The sequence below is a fragment of the Fusarium proliferatum genome (assembly GCF_900067095.1).
Source record: "Fusarium proliferatum ET1 genome assembly, contig: FPRO_scaffold003, whole genome shotgun sequence".
Classification (NCBI taxonomy): domain Eukaryota; kingdom Fungi; phylum Ascomycota; class Sordariomycetes; order Hypocreales; family Nectriaceae; genus Fusarium; species Fusarium proliferatum.
This window is the reverse complement of record NW_022194792.1, coordinates 960,849-981,995: the sequence shown is the minus strand read 5'-3', so window position 1 is coordinate 981,995 and position 21,147 is coordinate 960,849. Positions and strand designations below refer to the sequence as shown.

Sequence of the window (21,147 nt, the reverse complement as noted above, 5' to 3'; positions counted from 1 at the left end):
GAAACTGAGAGCGTGTTGACCTACCTTATAAAGGGCAGGCTTACCTCTCATACCGAAATGTTTCCTTCCAGTATCACTTTCTCAATACCTCTAACCATAAAGAAATACAAGACCTATGGCCATGAATAATCAAGATATTTATACACGAGTTGGCGAGCGATACGGAAGTGCAGCAAACGGCTCCAATGTAACATACAGCACCAATGTTGCGAAAGCCTTTGGCTATTCGAACGAGGACCTCGAATCCATCCCGAAAGATGCCAACTTGGGACTGAGTTGCGGCACGCCTTTGGCAATCGCTTCACTGAAGGAAGTAGGTCCCGTATCCACCATGTTGCAAAAGACAGAATTGACGTTCTTAGGGCGAGACTGTTATCGACCTGGGAAGCGGTGCTGGTCTGGATGTCTTCCTATCATCCAGCAAAGTCGGCCCAACTGGTAAGGCTATCGGTGTTGACATGAACAAGGTGAGTAAGCATTGTACATGATTAATCAACCATGATTTCTCACTCAGAGTAGAACATGCTCGCCAAAGCCAGGAAGCTTAAGGCAGATCGATCGATGGAAAACGTCGAATTCATTGAGTCTCGTATCACCGAAATAGCCTTGGAAGACAGCGTCGCCGACTGCATCATCTCCAACTGCGTCGTCAATCTGGTACCCCATGATGAGAAACAAAAGGCCTTCAATGAGATGCACCGTCTGCTCAAACCCGGAGGGCGAGTCGCCATATCCGATATCTTGGCAAGGAAGCCCCTTTCCGAAAATATCAGAAACAGCATGGCACTTTACGTCGGATGCATCGCTGGAGCAAGTCAAGTCGAGGAGTATGAAGAGTACCTGAAACGTGCAGGTTTCAATGGTGGGCAGTCCTATACTTATAAGGAGTATCAGCTGACCGGATGGACCTGTAGATGTTCTCATCACTGATGCGAATAGTGACCTGAATGTATACCTTGATGCATCATCTGATGCCGCAGCAGGCGGATGTTGCTCAGCCCCGGAGAACATGGCGGTTGATCTCAACGGACAAGATCTCAACGATTGGGCTGGTATGTAAGATTTGACCAATTGAAAATGATGCAACGCTGACATTGGAGTTGAAGGATCGTTCAAGATTTATGCTATGAAATAAAGGTCTTGGCCAGGAGACAGAGCCTTGAGACCATGGAAGACCACCGTAGAATTATAACGTCTATAAAATGTCTGGCGGGTTCAAAACTTACTATTGAAAGCCATTTTGATCATTGAGTTGCTGGCGGGATCCATCCCATCTCCTCTGAAAGTCTCAAAACCCAGGATTTATGCTCTTCATCAAGATACATGTGAATCTTTCTCATCATACAGTCCGCCCACCCTTTCAACCACCACTGTGTCTCTGCTCTCCTAACCATAAGACAGAAGTGAGCTAGTACCACCCAAGCCTCCTGATCGCGTGCTTTGACAAGAGGTAAAAAGCCATCGATACCCGCGTATAGCCAAAAGAACAAATCAATACTCTCCCAGCTTGCAGTGCAAAATGCTGCAAATCGCAAGCTGCTAATTCTCTCGATCAAAACATCCAACTTCTCGCCGTCTGGGATACAGTTTCTTATCCTCTCTTCTAGTTGACATAGCACCTCGTCCCTTCCGTCATAGGAGGGATGAAAGACGTTGTGTAACGCCCATCTTTGACGGCTGAAGGAGAACAATGATGTCAAACAACTTTCAGGACAGTCTTGTTCGAAGGTTGTTGAGAGCTTAGCTGTCCCTTGTATGAGATAGATCCAATCTTCAAAATCACCTTCGCCTGCTGGTATCCCATCCTGCTGCGACCGCTTTGGCGTAGCCATTGCTGCTCAATATTAGCACACAACGCTGGGATGAAAGAGGGTGGAGGTATTACCGATGACAATAGTCAGAGAAGAAAATATGAACAGGCCGTCAGCATTCTCGGGATTTAACTCTTTCAAGAGTCCCATTGCTTGTTGAGAAGATTCCTGATGGAATGTGAGGGCCGTTGCAAGATATTCGTGCCGCTGATCCGGTCTGTGATAAGCAAGGTGCAATGCTGCCAGCGCAAGTATTTCACCCATCAAATAGCTGTTGTGTATAGCCAAACGCGGAACTGTGATCCTCCAAAAGTCTTGCAGTGCCGGAAAAATTGACAAAGTTGAGTACGTTGATGTCGTGTATGTGTGAAATAATTCAAGATCCCTTAGGTTGATACCACCAGTGCCGCTTATCGCTGGTTTGGGAGAGCCTGACCTCCTGACATATGCCTTCTTTGGTGGTGGCGGTAGATACTTGCATTCTTCTTTCAATCTACTGCAATTGAAGCACGCAGGTCGCTGCTCATCGCACTACTGTCGTGTCAGAATATGGTGATGTCGGTTGCCAAGTCAAATACTGACTTTGACCTTTCTTCTCTTGCATTGCTGACAGCCTTTGCGCGACTTTGTATGCGAGACCCTCGTTGGTCTCCTTGAAATCTGTTTGGACGTGTCAATTGGAGAAGCCCAATCAGTATGCACAGAGGATGCAGGGCTGTTGAGGAATCTGGCCTCGGTATTCTCCATCGTTGAACGAGAAGCGGCGACTTTCCTTGACGCTAAATACCTGAGGTCTCGTTGCTTGACGGCGAGTGGCTATATAATGGAGTGGCTTTCAAGGGGTTGTTATCAAGACCGAATCAAGGGACCCGAAAAATCATCTCATTCCCCCATACTTCGATCATGCTGAGTGGCAGCAAAAGTTCTCAAGTGGCTTGCGAGACATTCAGGGGGCCGGCTATCGTTATGAGAGCAGGAGCGAGGTTAAACGAGGTTAAACGAGCAGGACACAGACCAGACCGCGTCAAAACATAACATCGAAGTTCCGCCGACCGCACTAATGATTCAGGACCAATCGACCGTTTGAGCATGCATTGATTGAGGAATTCTTCGTTTACTCGTTTAGGGCACTCTTAAGTCTAATAATAAAGGAAATCCGGTAAGGCAGACTCGCTCATCGTCTAGTGGGTGATCAGTGAATGGATACCCTTAATTTGTCCTCCGGCTTGGCCGCATGGCAGTGCTCTTCTCTCCCTTAAATTCTCTGACAGTTTTAGTGTCACGCTCAGTATAAAGACATTCATTTTCCTAGACCATAACTTCATTTCAGAGCATCATTCATTGGCTTCACTTTACTAGTTCTTTTTCATTCTCAGAAGATTTTCTTTCCTTTGACGTCGCTCATTTACGCAGTTTCACAACTTCAATATTAACTTCCCTACTTTTATAATTGGAAATCCAGTGTTCGAAAATGGACATGTTCACACGTTCTGACGATGGGGCGGAGGAGTTCAGACTCTACCATTACGACCCAACTGTGGTCGGTGCTGTTATTTTCACCATCCTCTTTCTAGCCACGACTCTCCTTCACTCATGGCAACTTGTTCGAGGACGATCTTGGTTTGTCATCCCGTTGACTCTTGGTGGTTTCTGTAAGTTTATCTGCCTGCTCAATCGCGCTGCTAAGTCTAACATGTTACCCCTTCTTCCAGTTCAAGTTGTTGGATACGCCGCACGAGCAAAATCTGGTAACGAGAGTCCCAATTGGACCCTCGGCCCTTATATCATGCAAAGCATCCTCCTTCTCGTGGCCCCTGCGCTTTTTGCTGCAACGATCTACATGGAGCTTGGTAGAATTGTTTTGATGATAGACGGCGAAGGCCGCGTTTTGATCTCCAAGAAGTGGATGACCAAGATCTTTGTGACTGGAGATGTCTTATCATTCATCCTGCAGGCAGGAGGTAGGTCGTTCGTATCGATTCAGCCATCAGAGATGCTAATTTATTGATGAAGGTGGTGGCTATCAGGCGTCCGGTACCATCGAGGCTCTCAGAGCCGGAGCAAAAGTGATTATCGGTGGTCTCTTCGTTCAACTCCTCTTCTTCGGCGTCTTCATTGTTATTGCCATCGCCTTCCATCGTGCGATCAGTGCCAACCCGACTGCCCGCTCCTCAAGCGGGCTCCCTTGGCAGAAACACATGCTTGCTCTGTACATCGGAAGTTTACTTATCATGGTACGATCGATCTTCAGGGCTGTCGAGTATCTGCAGGGCTTCGACGGTTACTTGCTCCGACACGAGGCCTACTTGTATATTTTCGATGCCTGTCTCATGTTCTTTGTTATGGTTCTATTCAACTGGTTCCACCCATCTGAAATCACTGAGATCTTGAACGGCAGGGGCGCTGGCAAAAGCTACAGTATGCATGCGTTTACCGAGGTTTAGGTATGATGAGAATTTGGATCAGGAGTAGGACAAATATGTCGATGGGGAACCCTATTGAGAGGAAGCAAAGTGTATTGGAGTATATCATGAAGGACAACGAGATAAACTTGGGCAGGAGAATTAGACCAGAATATTTATGGCTTAGTCTTATATCATTAACTTATTACTTGGTTCAAGTTGGCATTGACGGCTCAACTCTGCATATCTCCTGTTCTTAGACCAACTACTACAAGTGGCCATGATATCCAGTGTTCCCAATAAGAGCCAAGTAAGTCATTCACTACCTCCACAATGTCGTGTCCCCAACCTTCCATAAACCAAGAATCATTGAGGGAGTGCAGCAAGGCGCCGTAAAAGGCATATAATATGAGTGCAGGCGGTTGCCTCTGATGCAACAGAGAAAAGTACCGCTCCGATGCGAAAGGCACGAATAAGAAAGCTCCCTGCCAGGCCCTATTGAAGACCGAACTGCCAGGGGTCTCAGCCTCCATGGTTGAGAACTGTGCCATGAACATCCTGATCCTCCTAAGTACGTGTAGAATGTCTTCATAAGTCGATGCATCTGGATTGTGCTCCCAGATTTCCCTCAAGCGACAGAAACGCTTGTCGTCAATATTATCTACCAAGTCGGGATCGATATCGTCCCAATTTCCAATATTCAGGGCCTCTCTCAACTGACCCGCCGATAAGACCTCGAAGTAAGGTACCAGTACTGTCTGGACACCTCGAAGCATGGGGATCCATCCCGCGCCCAGGATGCGATCCTTACGACCTCCCCAGCTAGACTCGTCCCAAAAGCCCTCTCCCAATCGACCCGAGGCCGCAAATACGTACAGAAGGTTGAGCGATGACCAGACGAACAGACCATCGGCAATCTCCTCATTGGACTGCGAAATGGCTTCGTTGAAGCCCTGTAGACCTTGGCTGTGATAACGCGCTGCTTCCGCCGTATATTGCAGTCTCTGCTGGGGCTCAAGGTATGCGATGTGGAGGGCAGTCAGGCCTAGGAGAGCTTGCATCACGAAAGGATGCTGAAATGCGATCTTGGGGTATATGACCTGGCAGATGGCCGATAAAGCTGAGTTCTTGTAGACATCAAGACTAGTAGAGACTGTCCAATGGTGAAGCAGGGCCATGTCCTCCATTCCATAAGTGACCTTTGGTCTGTTGTGTTGCTGTACCCCAAGAACTGACTGGTATGCATTTGAGACCAGACCCGGAACAGGTGCAATGGTCTGGGTATCAATCTGCTTCGGCGGCTGCGACGAAGTTGACTCGGGAGATGTTTCGTCGCCATGTTGTGTAGACGGCGATCGGAATACTACTCCTTGAAATGAAGGGTATTCGCATTCAACTCCGCGCCGACGACAAGCACGACATTCTGGTCGCTCCTCGGTGCACTACAGCATCAATCAGTTCCAGAATCGGGATAAGCACCGCCACATTCAAGCCACGCAGGCACGCACCTTGACGCGCCGTCTTCTGCAATCGAGACAGCCTGTCTTTGCTTTCTTGTGCGGCCTTCTGGGCTTCGATCCACCTCTCACTGTAACGACGTCATGCACCTCGGCGTTCATGACGACCAATAACAGAACAGCGACGCAAGGCTGGGCGCTGAACGAGATTGCTGACTTGAGAATTAATATTTCCGATATCGTTTGTGTAGGTAAACGAAGGGAAAAAGAAAAGTCTGTTGGCGACGGATGGAACGAAGGTACTGTACGATTACTGTACAGAGCCGAAAATGAAGATGAACGAGATGAACGAGGTCTTAACGAGGTCTTAACGAGGTGTAAACGAGAACGAGGACGTGAACGAGCTGCCTGGGTCGTGAAATGTTTGCTAATTGGAGATGAAGGCGAGACTGCTCCACTGACTTGGCCAAGAATAGTTACCGCCGGGAACCACCGAACGCATCAAATCTGCTTCTCCTCAGCCATGACATCCCAGAGGTCGAAGCGCAAAAAATGAATCGCATAAATGAAGTTTTAGAGGATCTGACTCCTTTGAAGCGATTCGTGTTAAAACTCAATCGTAATACGAAAAAGATCTCCCTCCCAGTCTCGGGAGCAAGACTATGAGATACAACACTGGTAAACACCTCTGGGCACGGATATGATAGACAACAAAGAAATAAATAACGTTTATTTACTCTTATCCTTGTACCTTTGGAGATCATGTCAAATCCACTGAAGTGAGGCTCAGCCCTGCCAAAGTGACCAGGAATGAATTCGCTCTCGTTTATTCTCCGACCTCGTTAAGCTTCGTTCCCGTTACGCGCCTCCCTACGCATGCATTCCGGAAAGCCCACTGCGGCTCGGCGTAGCCTAGTGTCCCCAACTTTTGCTATGTATATAGTTTTAGAGAGCGCCCTTCCTGGCATGAATCTCCATCCATTGGGTCTTTAATCTCTAAGCCGTTTACTTTCCCTTCTCTGCACCATGGCCGATACCGAAACCGCAGGCTTTGACTTCAAGCTGTATCGCTACGATCCTTCTCTGCCAGCAGCAGTTGTCAGCACTGTTGTCTTCGCAGTCCTTTCGGTACTACATACTTGGCGATTGATTCGAGTTCGCGCTTATTACTTTACACCTTTCGTCGTTGGCGGCTTCTGTAGGTGTACCATTTTATCAGATCACCTTGTTGATATACTAATCGTTTCTTCAGTCGAGACTGTCGGATATGCTGGAAGAATATGGAGTCACTTTGACAAGCTCTCCGTTGGTGGCTTCGTGCTACAAGCCATTCCTATCCTCGTCGCACCCGCCCTCTTCGCCGCGTCGATCTACATGATTCTCGGTCGCCTGATTCGAACCGTCGGAGCTGCCCACCTGTCTCTTGTACCCGTCAAGTGGGTGACACGCATTTTTGTCACCGGCGACGTTATCGCATTCAGTCTACAGGCTGGTGGCGGAGGTATTCAATCGGCTGGTACCTTGGAACTCTACAACCTGGGCGAGAAGATCATCATCGCCGGTCTGTTCGTCCAAATCGTCGTCTTTGGCTTTTTCGTCGTTACCTCAATCCTCTTCCATACCCGACTACTCAAATCTCCGACACCCGAGTCACTGCGAGGCGATGTTCCTTGGGCGAGATACCTCTACGTCCTTTATGCCACGAGTTTCCTTATTCTTGTCCGAAGTATTTTCAGAGTGGTGGAGTACCTTCAGGGAAACAAGGGATACCTGATCTCTCATGAGGTCTTCTTATATGTATTTGATGCCATTTTGATGGCCCTGGTGATGCTTATTTTTATGATTTGGTATGTCAAGCATTTGCAGAAGAAGAACAAGCCGGCAGATATCGAGGACAGGGAGTTGTCCTCTTATGAGAGCCCCGAGGAGTACCGACACAGGAAGTAAGGATAAAAGCATGCGACGGATAGACTGGTCTCATTTTTTAGCGTCTGAATTATGTTATCTCATCACATAGAGCGTACATCATTAATTGGCACATTCGGAACATTGGTGCTCTTTATCCGTGACCGAATGGCGAACAAGAGGTTATGGTGCATTGTTAGAGTTTGCATACCTAGCACCTGGTAATGCTGTGGTCGATAAGTAAGCAACATGCCTGGCTGGAGGTTCTTATCTGGTGATGTATCACAATCCGTTTTGTTCATCAGTGTTACATGTGAAAGTTCAATTGTCGCAAACCCAGTTGCAGAAGATGACGATCTCACTGCAACCCCTCTTTGAACCGTGGGGTGCCATTGAGCTTACGGAGTAACCGCGGACCATCGGCTATCGGAGACAACCCAAAATTATGATACCTCATTTTCGACCAAGTGTTAAAGCCATCAATTTGCAAACTCAATTCGCCGAAACAGTTCAACGCCCACGTGCTCCCCGAAAGTATACAGACGATAAAAACATGACGGGCATTTCCTGCGTGTAACCACGAAAATGCAATGGCCACACAAACATTGGCGTTCTCGGCGCGTGATTAATCTCTTGTCTGTCATTGGTTATCCTCATGTCTTGGTACGATCTCAATTCAGCTAGAGGCACGAATTAGCAGGTTTTCGGAAGGTTACCTCTAAATCAACACTGACCATGCTGTATTCGTCCAGGATCATCGGGTCTCTGAGATAAAGCCCACGCGACTTTCTTTTCTCATGATCGTCTTGCGCTTTTCATACCTCTTCTTAATTATTTTACATCTTCAGCCAAGTTCGAGATCATGTCTTCTGTGAAAAAGAGCCAGGATGTAGAGGAGCAGAATGGACCCAACTATGGGACTGTCGATGTCAAGGTTGGCACTCAGCAGGATCTCCTTGACCTACAAGATCTGGACCCTGCTTTCAATCAGAAAATGCGACTCGTCAACGATGTGAGAAGAATTCCCAAATCCCACGAGCAATGGGAAGCTGACTAGGACCAGGCTATTGACGAAATTGGGTGGACGCCGTATCACCTCAAGTTGTTCTTCTTAAACGGCTTCGGGTAAGATGTTTTTGAGAAGCACGACTTGCCCCCACTGCCCTTCCGATTCAAACTCTCGCCGACTGCTGCTGACCCTCTGTGAAGCTATGCTGTTGATTCAATGATCCTCCTTTTCCAGTCCATCATTGCGACACAATCCTTCCGCGAATTCGGAGAAAAAGGCTATCCCAACGCCATGACCATCGCAGCATATGTCGGCATGCTGACTGGCGCTCTCTTCTGGGGTTTCGGCGCCGACATTATAGGGAGAAAATACGCCTTCAACATCACCCTATTCCTCTGTGCAGTTAGCTGCATCATCGCTGGCGGAATGCCCAACTGGCCATCCCTTGGGTTTTTCGTTGCGCTCCTTAGTTTTGGCGCCGGTGGCAACCTCGTCATGGACACAGCTGTTTTTCTGGAGTACCTCCCGAGCAACAAACAGTGGCTTCTAACCCTCATGGCATGTTGGTGGGGGTTCGGGCAGGCTATTGCAGGCTTCATCGCTTGGGGATTTATGGTTCCTGAGCGTTGGAACTGCGTTGATGTTGAGACTTGTACACGAGGGAACAACATGGGCTGGCGATATGTCATGTTCACAGGCGGCGCTCTCGTTTTCTTCCTATCGCTTCTTCGAGTCACCGTAGTCAGACTCCGTGAAACTCCCAAGTACCTCCTCGGTGTTGGAAAAGAGGAAGAACTGATTGAGACATTCCAATACCTGGCAACCAAGTACAATCGCACTTGCTCTCTCACTTTGCAGGATCTCGCTGCTTGCGGAACTATCACTTCAGCTCACAGCAAGAACCGATTCTCGATAAGCGAGACAATGATCCATATTCGAGGTCTGTTCAGCACCAAGAAGATGACCATCTCAACCGCTAGCATCTTTCTGTCCTGGACACTGATTGGTCTTGCGTACCCTCTGTTCTACGTCTTCCTTCCGTGAGTTGTCATCTTTATTCAAGCCCCAATTATCATTACCAAGGCGCTAACATCATCTTAGGTCTTATCTTGCCAGCAGAGGCGCAGTCTTCAACCGCTCAAAGTTCGAAATCTGGCGCAACTATGCTCTGACAAACATCAGCGGTATCCCAGGTCCCGTTGTCGCTGGCTTCATGTGCAACACCAAGCTTGGCCGCAAGTACACCATGGTCATCGGCGCTTTGATAAGTATGGCTTTCTTTTTTGCCTACACTTCCGTGAAGACTTCTGTGCAGGACATTACCTTCACTTGCCTGATCGCCTTCTGCATCAACATCTACTACGGCACTCTTTATGCCTACACTCCTGAGGTCTTACCAAGTGCTCATCGTGCTACCGGAAGTGCTATTGCTGTCGCGTGCAACCGAGTGATGGGAATCGTATCAGCTGTTGTCGCGACTGAAGCTAACACCGATACGCCGGCTCCTCTGTATGTATGTGCAGCGTTGTTTCTTGCGATGGCAGCCGTCTCAGCTTCCTTCCCTTTTGAACCATACGGACACCGAAGCTCATAGAGTATTGCGCCCCTCATGTCGCAAGCTCCCAGTGCCGCTGCAATGAGAAACACAACGACCTGCTTCAAGCTTCATCAAGACACAACAGGGACTGGATGCTACGCAGGTAAGTCACTCCTCGGGCGAGGAGGCACATCGCGACTGACACCGACAAAAAGCACTCTTGAATGCAGACCAGCGAATGCTGCAGCCTCATTGTCGGGGTTATTAAGTCATCATTCGCTGACCAGCAGAAAGTATTCTAGAGTTAAGCAATGAAAATGGTATGATCACCAGCCTTGTAGTCGTGACTACTCTCAAGGTAGTCAACAGCCATTAACAAATGGCAAACTCGGGTCCAAAAGGTGACAGTGAATTCTTTAAGTTACTTCTTCATAGAAATAAAGCAGGATTGCTGGTACCCATTGACAAAAGAGATAAAGAGCATCGGGGTGTCGAATCACCATTCTAGGCGTGTCGTGGTTAGTATCACAAATGAATAATAACGTGCTAGCATCTCACCTTAAGACTGGACTTTCAACGGAAAACATTAACACTTACTCCGGCGAGAAGGTGGTCCATTCATCCAACATATGTGAATCACGGCTGTTTTCACGAATCCGATCCACCTGCGGATTTCTTGAATCCTCAAAGCGTGCACTCTTCCATCTCTCCTCTCCATGGCACAAGCGTTAAAGCATTGGCATCACATCCTTCTCTCCTTGATCATCCCTTATCCCATCGACCGCCCCCTTCCAACTTTTGCAACTAACTTTCAACCCCAGCAGACGGTGTGTCCTTCAACCAAATACACTCATTCATTGTTTCTCAACTAACAGAACTTCAGTCCTGGTATCAATCATCAAAGGCAGATACTCCACTGCATACATCTCAGTCTACACTTCAGAACGACAAGGTCAACTCCCTCGGAAAGCACATCATCTCATCAGTCATGTCGGAAAAGTCGATCTCTCGTTCGAGGCGCAATTCCCTAAAGCGCAGCCTTGCGTCCAGCTCGTCGATAAGCGACGCGAAACGCCGCAAGAGCGAGCATGTCAAGAAATTCACCGAGATGGCGCTCGATGACGTCGAACAGATCTTTCAGAAGTCCCGAGACCGTCTCAACGAAGCAGAGGAACTGTACCAGGATGCAGAAAAAGCGCGCACTGAAAAGCTAGAGACCTACATGGATGCCACAAAGGCCATGACAGGTGCGCACCAGGCACTGTCGAGCGCCATGATACGTAAAGCGAATGCAACAAAGGACGTCGCAAGACTTGAAATGATCAAGGATGCTAGGGAGGCGATTCAGAAACGTGATGACCTGCAGAGTCAGGTCGACAAACAGAAGAAAGAGCTCTTGGCGGTTGAAACCAAGCTCTTGATGTGGGAAAACATCGCCAACATGGCGGTAGAGAACCTCAAGGGAGCACCTGTTCCAGTTTCAGGGGTAGATATTGCGAGCAAAAAGAGGTATAAGGTACTTTGTGATGGGTTATCTCAGCTGCCTTTCTATTATCCTTAGTGCACTGCAGCTACAACAAGGGTGAAACTGACCGCATGGCCTCAACTCTACTTATCTCATGCAATGTGACCTGATCTAATTCTGTGAATACCATGCTCTGTACGTTGACTGCGCTTATCGCTTGACTTATCAATCGACTCAGGTCACATTAAACACGGATCAAGGAGAGAAGGCTCCTCTCTCCACGTCTTTAGTCGCAGTACTAAGTCAGCGGCCGTCTACGAGGGCACCCTTTGTGCAACAAACTATGGGCTTGACAATTGTCACGGTACGATTCCGGTGGACACTCTTTTCACCCCCTTCGGCCCTCTGACGAACAAGCTTTATTACTGCACTCTTGGGAGCCCCGCTGCCCACCCTATTGTCTTGAGCATTCACGATCATCTGATGTCGTAGTAATTCACCTAGCGTAGGGTGTCTACTGGGCATGGGTGACTGGGCTGTGCAGTGTGGATTCTTAGGCTAGGCAGGGGTATGTTGCATCAATGGAGATGTCGGCCGAAACTTGTTGGAAAACTGCCTATCCACCTGGACGGCCTTTTGGTCGGATGGAAATAGTATTCAAGATAAAAAACAATTCAATTGGCTTACGGTCCGCCTTATATCAGCTTTAACTCGCGCTTTCAAGGTTGTTTTGCAATTCAACGGTGGCGCAGTGATCCTTTGGATTCAGCCTTGAGGCTTAGCACTCCACTCGGCGGATAAAACGGAACAAATCCACCAAAACGAAGTATTCATAAACAAGCCCTACACAACTCATCCCCTGCAGTGACAGATGTCACTATACGTTATCATTCAGCAGAGCATTTCGATCAATTCCGCAAACCAGAAATAATCTAGAGCCATGTCCTTCTTCACCGTGTTCGTCGAACTCTGTATTTTCACCATGGGCCTCACCAGCCTCCTTGGTGGAGTACTCGCCCTCTTTAACCCACAAAACCAATACCAACTCAAAGGCATTCCAGACAAGAGATCCTCAGATGATCCCGCCAGCTTCGCGCCGATATATATGCTAGCAGCGAGAGATATATCATTCGGTAGTTTTATCCTAGCACATCAACTCCACGACAACCATATTGCCATCGCTACCATCCTGGCTGTCATGGGCCTCATGAAATTCGGCGATCTTCTTACTGTTCTCGCAGTTGGCGACGGAAAAAGGTCGTTCCCGAGTATCTTGCACTTCTTAATGGGTATTGGCTATCTAGGCGGGGTGCCATACCTGTGCAGAAACTAGTTCTGTCTTGGGAGCGATTCTGCGCTGATTCATCGTGTCATCGGTCGGGTTGCACTCATTTGCCTTTACGGAAGGTTAAACAACTAGTCGATGTTCCGATTCGGCATTCCAACATCAAAAGTGTCATAAAGGGGAAGGTTTGAGATAAACTGCTGTTGTTAGATGAAGCCGTTGGCCATCTGAACTCTGCGCCGGCTAGGCGGTTCATGAGCGCCACTTTGATGCGACATTGGTGGATAAAAGCCGACGCAGCACACCGAATCCGGGGTTAAATGTGAACCATAAGCTCGGAACCAAGCGGGATGATGGGTTGGGTTAGGGGCACAAATAGACTTTGGCGGGTGATGCTTTTAGGTGGCATTCCTTGATCGTAATTAAACCTTGTTCGATTACCAACATACGTCAACACCAAGTGCCGAGGCCGATACAGTCAAGGTTATTTGGGTAAACACAACAGCAAAATATGCTGAGATGATTCATAAGGATTGGATAAAAAATATATCACCACTGAAATCACCAAGTAAGCAGTTTCTTCTCACATGATTACCCTCATGCAAGCCAGCGTGCTTTGACTGTCATCTCCTCTGAGACCTAGTGCCAAACTAGCAACAAAAATCGAGCTACGACAAGCTTAGCCAGTCCAACTGCCGACGACATGGGTCCCGAGACTTGCGGGCAAATTTAACACCAAATTGAGCATCTTAAGATGAGGAATCTTTGCACGGAACTTTCGGCGCCCTAAGCAAGAAAGCTTATTCAGATACGCCATGGCTTATGCTGTGCGACACTGTTATTCTCACCGGTCAATAAAAGCCCAAGCTGCCCTACCATGATCATCTTACTCCTCACTCACTCAAGCGCCGTTCTCTTTTTCCCCAGTCTCTCTTTTTTACAATGAAGTTCTACACCTCTGCCCTCGCCTTGGCCTCATGTGCCACCGCCATTGTCGTCCCTGCTGGCTCTGCGCCAAAGTATGACGTTGATGTTGCTATCATCGGTGGTGGATCCGCTGGTATCCACGCTGCCATCAACCTCAAGGATGATGGTTTGAGGGTTGCTGTTATTGAGAAGGAAAACCAGATTGGTGGTCATGCTCAGACATATGTCAACCCCGTGACGAAGCGACCTACCAACATTGGCGTTGCGCTCTTTGAGAACACCAAGACTGTGCAGAAGTACATTGGTCGTCTTGGTGTTGCTCTTGCCAAGAACAATCCCTTCTCTGCTACCACTAGCACAAACAAGCAGTATGACTTCACTCTGGGCATTCCCATTCCTGCTCAGTCTCAGGCTCAGGCTGCTGCTACCAAGGAGGCCATGGCCGCTGCTATGCAAGCTTATGCCCAGAACGTCCTCCCCAAGTATCCCTGGATCGACCAAGGTTATTTGATGCCCAACCCTGTTCCTCAGGAGCTTCTTCTACCTTTCGGAGAGTTCGCTGCCAAGTACAACTTCAGCGCTATCCTGCCTCTCATCAGCCAGCTGAACTGGTACCCCGGCAACATCACTGCCATCCCCACCATCTACGGTATCAAGAAGTTCGGCCCTGGTCTCCTCCAGAGTGTTTCCAGCGAGTTCCTCGTTGCTGCCTCAGGCGACACCCGAAGCATCTACGAAGCTGCTGCCAAGGTGCTTGGTAACAGCATTTACCTCAACTCCGAGGTTGTCAGTGTTCGACGAAACGTTGCAGGTAAGGGTGTTGTTGTCACCTTCAACCAGAATGGCAAGACCACCACCCTCCGGGCCCGCAAGCTCGTCGTTGCCATGCCTCAGACTCGCGCCAATACCAAGATGTTCGATCTCTGCGAGAAGGAGAGGAAGCTCATCACCAAGTTTGCTGCTTTCGGCTACGTCGCCGGTGTCGCTCACATTCCCGGCCTCGAGAACGGACTTCAAAACGTCGGCGCTCTCACCCCCGCCAACGTGCCCATCGTTCCCGGTAACAACGGCTACTTCCAAACTGGTTCACCGGACGACTTCCTCATCGGCACTGGTTTCCCCAACACTGACTACACCCTCGAGGACGCCAAGGCTCTGATGCGCAAGGAGCTCACCACTCTGGCTCGTATTGGCGGTGCCCCCGCTGATGCTGCCGAGAAGTGTACGTTCCCTATGCTCGAGGACCATGCTCCTTACTACCTCCACGTCACTGGCCATGATATTGCCCAGGGCTTTTACCGTGACCTCATTGCGCTTGAGGGATATCGCAACACTTACTGGACCGGTGCTGTGTTTGCTGGACACAACAGCGGTTTGATCTGGAACTGGAACGACGGTACAGTTCTGCCCGCTATCAAGAAGGATCTGGAGCTTGAGACTTCACTGTAAGGTGGATCATATGAGATTATGTATTACTTTCGCTGAATCTTTTCTTTTTTAAACTTTGATAGAAATACAATGATTTAATGCAAGGCGCTGCAATTGATGCTCCGATCGATATCTTACTATACAACAACGTGATAATCTCAGTAAGGCTCTTGTGATAGCCAGACCACTGCATGCCAAGCTACTAACCAGTAGATGCGTTATATATTACATTCATAGCCCGCCTTACTTGGATTGCATGCTACCATGACTTTTCACAAGGTTTGCCGCGCCAGTCGGGGACTATGGCCCTCTGATCTACCCCGAACGCAAAAAGAAATTGCACAACAGCACAAAAAGATCGTGGATAGGCTATTACAGCTTTTGAATGCGTAATCAGGGAATCGAACCCTGGGCTCCCCGACGCTGCTCGAATGGCAACGGAGAATTTTACCACTAAACCAATTACGCGGTGCGAATGTTGAAAAGCTCGTGTCTCCCTAGTACCCAAGGACTTTTGGGTGGAGTTGAGATGGGAACTGAGAAATCGAGCTCGGGTCCCTTTCCCTTCTTCGTCCTAGTGTCAACTGACTACCGAACCAATGCGCAGCGCCTCTTCACCAACAGTGGGCTATCAATTTACCTGTTGTGGTTTAGTTCTTGAAAACGGCACGTCATACTGAGTGTCACTAAAAGTTACTGAAGCAGATGCTCTGTATATGAGTGCTGCGGATGCCCCTCCGCTCCATCGATAACTTCCCCTCTCAACACTCAGAGAAGAAAATGGACGACTATACTATCCTGTCAGTTGCATTGAGCGCCTTCGCTGTTCTGGCAGGTCTTTATCTTCTTATTTCCAGTACCAAGACGCGAGAAGCTGGATTGGAAGTCACCCAAGTAAGCAAGTTCACTCAAACAAAAAGTTCCGGCTAACGAATTCCCGAAGTTGTATGTTTATCCCGTCAAAGGCATCCGAGGAACGTCTTTGACAAAAGCGCGTCTCGGTCCATATGGCTTCGAAGGAGACAGGACCTTTTCTCTGCAAAAGGTCAACCGAGATGGAAACGGCAATGTTTCGCATGAGACGATGCTGATCGGATATCATTTGAAACTCGCTCTCTTTTCAGCTTCTGTCGACTATGATAAGGGCCAAGTCACGGTGAGGTGGACTGGAGACAAGGCAGATGATAGCGTCGAATTTCCTCTGAAGCCTGCTGTTGAAGGTCGGAAGACGATCGAAACCAGTCTGCATACCAGCAAGGCCAAGGCCTATGATATGGGAGATGAGCTGTCACAATGGTTCTCTGACCGCCTTGGCGATGAAGTCCGACTCGTCTACATTGGAAACGAGTCAAGAGCCGTCCTGGGTTCCTTAGCTCCTCACAGCTCAGATGCTTTGAAGAAAGCTTCCTTCACCGAGCGTATCAAGAACATCCTCCCTCCTTTGTCCCACCCACCTGAGCGACTTGCCTTCAACGATCTTGCCCACTACCTAGTCGTCACAGAAGAGTCCAATAACGAAGTTTCATCTCGTCTTGATGAAGGCTACTCCATGGACATTACCAAGTTCCGTCCCAATATCGTTGTCCGTGGCGCTTCCAAAGCATTCGCCGAAGATTTCTGGGGCGAGCTCACTTTTGCAGGTGGAATACGCATGCCCTTGACAGCAAACTGTTACAGATGTCAGAGTATCACTGTTGACTACAACACTGGGAAGACTGCTACTGATGATCGCGGTACGGTCTGGAAGAAACTCAACAAGGATCGAAGAGTGGACAAGGGAGCGAAATGGAGTCCTGTCTTTGGGCGCTATGGTTTCTGTTACGGTGATGCGACGAGTAAATCCTTAACGGTTGGCCAGCGGGTAGACGTCACGCGAATTAATTCGCAAAGAACGACATTTGGTGAGTATTGTACCTCGAGATGTTTACACATACTGACCAGAATAGATTGGCCGCATCTAAGTACATTCGGTGTATCACAAAAGAAGTAATTCAGGCGTGTGCACTGGATAAAATGGAAGTTGATGCTTTAGGAACTGCTAATATAATATCAAATCTTTTATTGACCTTAGTTCTCCTGCTTGATACTTATGCTCATGCTGTTTTAAATACAGAGGTTCTTCATTTACTCTCCAAAGGTTTCTTGAGCCCCGAAACATATTTACTGCCCTTCGCGTTCATCCACGATGTCTCGCCTCCGGCAATGCAAAGAATGGCGGAGGGACCAAACCACCGTTATTTGCCTCACAGTCTTTTAGCGTTTTCTCGGCCGTGGTAAGATTATTTCGGTCCCATAGCTTCAGGGGGGACTTATACCGAGGAGGGTTGGATCTTTTCTTGGAAAAGTACTCCTGCCATTGCTTCCTTGTGTTCATTTTCCGCTCGGCTTCCAGTCTCGCCACCTCTGTCGTGACCTCTTCCTCAGTCGGGAAATGAGCTTCTTGTCCAGGACACAATCTCGCATCGTCGAAAAATGCCCAGGCTCTCTGTTGGTGTATGGTGCGTCGCATTCTCTTGACTTGGGCGACTTCTGTATTGGTACGATTGGGTCGTCCTGCGAGTCGATTCAGTTGAGCTCTGTCTTCCCTAGATTGCATCTCCTCGACCCTGGAAACAATGTGGTGAGCTGAGTCGCAGCTCCTCCGGTCATATTTTGAACACATCCTCGCAATCCGCATAGGTTGGTGTTCTGCCTTCGCCTCCATCATTAAGTGCGACAGCACATCAAACCCACACCAAGGTAGCGCTTTGGGGTAATAGGCTGCATTCTCGAGAGACTTGTAACGACGGAAAGGATACTGTGGATCGTAACACATCGTTTCGACAAAGAATGAGTCCTCACGTTCGACCCGTCTCAGAGAATCACAAGTCTTCTTGTAGTCCTTGAACGTCTTTGCACCTGCATACTGGACGAACATCGCGCTGTAGGATGCTTTCATGTATTCATATACGCACACCAAAGCCTTCTTCTCCCAGCTGCTCAATCCGAGCATCGGCTTCGGTCGGAGCTTGGTCAGTGCGTGGTGGACTCGTTCGTTGCTGAACTTGCAGAGGACCTCGAACTTGATAAATGCTTGAAAGAGACGAAGTCTCTCTTGGGGGTTCAAGTCATGCAGAGTGATGAGCTGCGAGTCAACGGTGTCGATGTATGTGCGGCGCGGGGGGCGAAGATACGCCTCGACAGTATTCTGAGCCGTTGCCTTGCTGAGGTAGTCGTCGATGAACTCACCCATGCGCTCAAACAGAAGCCGAAGCTTGGTGATCATGCCGCGGCCACCCCGGCGGAAAGGTAGTGGGAGAGTCTTGGCTTTCCATTCGCGCAAAATATCGGAGATTTGGTCGAGGTCGTCAGTCTCGCTGAGGTAAATGATCGCCAGAGCGTCTTGGAGAAGACCATGATCGCTTTCATCGGTACCGACAAGTTGCAACAGGTATTCGCGCAGATTAGTTGACTCAGTAGTTGTATATTGGGCCAGCATGGCTGGCGAAGCTCGGATCAGTCGAGCGGTCGTCGCATGTGAAGGAATAGATCCGAGGATCTTGATGCGGACCTCAGCAGGGAGTCTGTCGAAGGGATCCATCTTGTTTGGAGTTGGATGCAGGTAATGAGGGTATGATCGATGTTGTTTAGTTTGAGTGATGCTGGAAGGTAAGCGGAATGTTGTGAATGCTTCGGTAAATGCGAATGGAGAAAGGAAAGCTAAGGTCTTTTATATTGAAGGACGAAAAGCGCTAGGAAACTTGATGCCTGTGTGCAGTTATTATTGACACCTTATTTAAACGTCAGAAATTTGCTTTACTACCAGTGGCAGGTGTATGGCTACTTGCTTGGCCATAGGGTTAGACTTTAGGCTGGTTAGACTGGCAATTGGTGTACGATATTGCTTTTCGCAAGACAAGCTTCTGCTTTGCAAATTTCGTCAATAATCAAGAGACCTTATCCTGTTCAAGCCTTTGAAGGTTTGCAAAAGGAAGAGACTAAAATGTATATAACCTTAAACTTTCATCTCTGGTCGAGGGACGGGAAGGAGAGTTTTCAGCCGACAAGAGGGTTCGAGGAATTAGATTGTTTACTTACAATGTCCGCTCATGAACTGAGTCGACATCATCAACAGTTGTTCTGATTGTGTTCAGAGGGACAAGCCTTTCAGGGGCTGAACAATGGAGAAGAGGACAAAGACAGAACAGTCTCAGCAAGAGTGTTCAGTACGTCGAAGACATTTCGTCTCTCGTTCTAAAATCATAGATTGACTCACAGTTGTTTGGATGAGAACATATGGAAGGGAGGAATAGTAGATCAAGGTTTGAAGGTTAATGTCGGTCGATTACTCACTAAAGTATCCTTTTCAACTGGCGCGAAGAGCACTCGTATCCAGCGTAAGAGGTACAATCTACATCTGGACCTTGAATCTTTTGATGTAAACCTCCGCGTCATCCTCATGCTTCCGCTTCTAGCTTGAGATGCCAACACTCCGTCCACAGCCTTTTCCTACATATGCTCCATGTAGGACCCAAGCATCTCCGCCACAATGCGGTGCGGAAAGGTCAGGTAAGGGTCGAAGGCTACTTTCGTGTGTGTAACATTGGGCCATGTGATTCCATTCAGATCGAATCTAGGTTCGTTGAGTGCTTGGAGGATACGCGCATCAACGTCAGCCTGGAAGACATGGGCGAAATTCTTGTCCCCGTCAAAAGCCACGAGGAGTCGCACCTTTTTAGAGTCAGTAAAGTATCAGCTGCAGAGTGAATGAACGTACAGGGAAAGTCTCTGGCATTGCTCTCTTCTGTTTGATCGCCTGCGCTTGTGCCAGTGACAACAGCAGACAGACGATGTAGGGGTCCTCCGCCCAGTTCTCCGGGATGATTCTTCGCAAGTGGGAGTCGCATAGTCTCTTGACTGGAGAGTTGACCTTTTTCCTGGGGTGAGACGGAGGAGTGTACCGTCTCCGCCGCTCACGGAGGAATGTTCGGTAATAGGCACACCCGATAACCGGTGGCTGCGTCTGGGGAGATGGCTTGGCTACATGAAGGGCATAGCAGAATGTTTGATGAACGGGGCGTCCTGCGTAGAAGAACTTCGCGACGTACCTGTTAGAGAAACTAAGTCAGTTCTTCGTTGGCGGGCAAGGGGGGTGAGAGTAAACTTACGGCTTGGGCTTGAGTTGAAGAGGGCTTCCTGGGGTACAAAGAAGATGAATGGCAGACTTGATCTTGCTTTCGGTGTCCGGAACCGTGGCAAGGCGCATGACATGAAAAATAACATTGACCGCGTCGAGATCTTCAGCAGCATCTCCGCGAGGCTGCGGTGCATGAATGGGCCGATCGAAGTGCAGAAAGCGAATTCCCAGGAGATCAAGATGTTGGGAGGTCCAGAATAACGGACGCGTTGCGAACCACGAGTTCTCAACGCTCAGTTGGAGAAGGGACTGAGTCGGTGAGGGAGGTATCGTGGGTGATGCCTCATGGGGTTACGAGGATTTGTCAAGATGAAGTTTACGTTGGCGCTGATGCAGTGACGAGGAGGAAAGCTTGCTGCGGCCAGACCTGGTAGCCGATCGGGGGAACCATCCTTTGGAAGCCCCACTCCCCAGTGATTCAAGGCCTCTCTCCATGGAACATAAGGCAACGTAGACTACCTAGCCTCTAGGAGCAAGAAGACACCAGATCTTGATACAATATCTCAAAGGAATTTACAAGATATCCTAAACTTTGCAAAGATATCCTAAACTTATGCTAAGTTACCTAAGTCCGTTTGTCATTTAGGATCAAGGTCTTAAGCTTCCTTTCCTTCTCTAGACCAAGTGAGAACAGCAGAGAACAGTGTCAAGCCGGCTTGAGATGAAAGCCCCGAACACGAAACAGCACCAGAGGAAGAACACTTCTACCCTTAGTTTTCCCGACGCCGCCAAATCCTTGTTGCCA

At 48.6% G+C, this 21,147-nt stretch overlaps 12 protein-coding genes and 1 non-coding gene across 13 annotated transcripts; 8 read left to right on the top strand and 5 right to left on the bottom strand.

Moving 5' to 3' along the window:
* Nucleotides 1–115: 115 nt before the first annotated feature.
* Nucleotides 116–1,060, top strand: FPRO_06810 (uncharacterized protein; the record flags this gene model as incomplete). The annotated part of the gene is made up of 4 exons (XM_031228235.1): nucleotides 116–313; nucleotides 363–467; nucleotides 520–910; nucleotides 984–1,060. The coding sequence occupies 4 exons, from the start codon at nucleotides 116–118 to the stop codon at nucleotides 1,058–1,060; spliced, it is 771 nt and encodes a 256-aa protein (XP_031078592.1).
* A 184-nt stretch (nucleotides 1,061–1,244) lies between these two features.
* FPRO_06811 (uncharacterized protein) lies at nucleotides 1,245–2,558 on the bottom strand (the record flags this gene model as incomplete). The annotated part of the gene is made up of 3 exons (XM_031228234.1): nucleotides 1,245–1,834; nucleotides 1,886–2,342; nucleotides 2,394–2,558. The coding sequence occupies 3 exons, from the start codon at nucleotides 2,556–2,558 to the stop codon at nucleotides 1,245–1,247; spliced, it is 1,212 nt and encodes a 403-aa protein (XP_031078591.1).
* A 724-nt stretch (nucleotides 2,559–3,282) lies between these two features.
* Nucleotides 3,283–4,255, top strand: FPRO_06812 (uncharacterized protein; the record flags this gene model as incomplete). Its single annotated transcript, XM_031228233.1, has 3 exons — nucleotides 3,283–3,463; nucleotides 3,524–3,772; nucleotides 3,825–4,255. The coding sequence occupies 3 exons, from the start codon at nucleotides 3,283–3,285 to the stop codon at nucleotides 4,253–4,255; spliced, it is 861 nt and encodes a 286-aa protein (XP_031078590.1).
* A 191-nt stretch (nucleotides 4,256–4,446) lies between these two features.
* FPRO_06813 (uncharacterized protein) lies at nucleotides 4,447–5,832 on the bottom strand (the record flags this gene model as incomplete). Its single annotated transcript, XM_031228232.1, has 2 exons — nucleotides 4,447–5,655; nucleotides 5,722–5,832. The coding sequence occupies 2 exons, from the start codon at nucleotides 5,830–5,832 to the stop codon at nucleotides 4,447–4,449; spliced, it is 1,320 nt and encodes a 439-aa protein (XP_031078589.1).
* Nucleotides 5,833–6,696: 864 nt separating this feature from the next.
* On the top strand, nucleotides 6,697–7,617 carry FPRO_06814 (uncharacterized protein; the record flags this gene model as incomplete). Its single annotated transcript, XM_031228231.1, has 2 exons — nucleotides 6,697–6,868; nucleotides 6,923–7,617. The coding sequence occupies 2 exons, from the start codon at nucleotides 6,697–6,699 to the stop codon at nucleotides 7,615–7,617; spliced, it is 867 nt and encodes a 288-aa protein (XP_031078588.1).
* Nucleotides 7,618–8,437: 820 nt separating this feature from the next.
* On the top strand, nucleotides 8,438–9,628 carry FPRO_06815 (uncharacterized protein; the record flags this gene model as incomplete). The annotated part of the gene is made up of 3 exons (XM_031228230.1): nucleotides 8,438–8,587; nucleotides 8,639–8,700; nucleotides 8,785–9,628. The coding sequence occupies 3 exons, from the start codon at nucleotides 8,438–8,440 to the stop codon at nucleotides 9,626–9,628; spliced, it is 1,056 nt and encodes a 351-aa protein (XP_031078587.1).
* A 1,481-nt stretch (nucleotides 9,629–11,109) lies between these two features.
* Nucleotides 11,110–11,682, top strand: FPRO_06816 (uncharacterized protein; the record flags this gene model as incomplete). Its single annotated transcript, XM_031228229.1, has 1 exon — nucleotides 11,110–11,682. One exon carries the CDS (start codon nucleotides 11,110–11,112, stop codon nucleotides 11,680–11,682), a length of 573 nt encoding a protein of 190 aa, XP_031078586.1.
* An 844-nt stretch (nucleotides 11,683–12,526) lies between these two features.
* On the top strand, nucleotides 12,527–12,919 carry FPRO_06817 (uncharacterized protein; the record flags this gene model as incomplete). Its single annotated transcript, XM_031228227.1, has 1 exon — nucleotides 12,527–12,919. One exon carries the CDS (start codon nucleotides 12,527–12,529, stop codon nucleotides 12,917–12,919), a length of 393 nt encoding a protein of 130 aa, XP_031078585.1.
* Nucleotides 12,920–13,813: 894 nt separating this feature from the next.
* Nucleotides 13,814–15,247, top strand: FPRO_06818 (uncharacterized protein; the record flags this gene model as incomplete). Its single annotated transcript, XM_031228226.1, has 1 exon — nucleotides 13,814–15,247. One exon carries the CDS (start codon nucleotides 13,814–13,816, stop codon nucleotides 15,245–15,247), a length of 1,434 nt encoding a protein of 477 aa, XP_031078584.1.
* A 365-nt stretch (nucleotides 15,248–15,612) lies between these two features.
* On the bottom strand, nucleotides 15,613–15,694 carry tRNA. Its single transcript is given in 2 exon segments — nucleotides 15,613–15,647; nucleotides 15,659–15,694. It is a non-coding gene; the product is annotated as a tRNA-Gly (tRNA).
* A 312-nt stretch (nucleotides 15,695–16,006) lies between these two features.
* Nucleotides 16,007–17,216, top strand: FPRO_06819 (uncharacterized protein; the record flags this gene model as incomplete). The annotated part of the gene is made up of 3 exons (XM_031228225.1): nucleotides 16,007–16,120; nucleotides 16,170–17,127; nucleotides 17,173–17,216. The coding sequence occupies 3 exons, from the start codon at nucleotides 16,007–16,009 to the stop codon at nucleotides 17,214–17,216; spliced, it is 1,116 nt and encodes a 371-aa protein (XP_031078583.1).
* Nucleotides 17,217–17,402: 186 nt separating this feature from the next.
* On the bottom strand, nucleotides 17,403–18,806 carry FPRO_06820 (uncharacterized protein; the record flags this gene model as incomplete). Its single annotated transcript, XM_031228224.1, has 1 exon — nucleotides 17,403–18,806. One exon carries the CDS (start codon nucleotides 18,804–18,806, stop codon nucleotides 17,403–17,405), a length of 1,404 nt encoding a protein of 467 aa, XP_031078582.1.
* Nucleotides 18,807–19,714: 908 nt separating this feature from the next.
* On the bottom strand, nucleotides 19,715–20,471 carry FPRO_06821 (uncharacterized protein; the record flags this gene model as incomplete). The annotated part of the gene is made up of 3 exons (XM_031228223.1): nucleotides 19,715–19,936; nucleotides 19,983–20,313; nucleotides 20,374–20,471. 3 exons carry the CDS (start codon nucleotides 20,469–20,471, stop codon nucleotides 19,715–19,717), a joined length of 651 nt encoding a protein of 216 aa, XP_031078581.1.
* Between the last annotated feature and the right edge of the window lie 676 nt (nucleotides 20,472–21,147).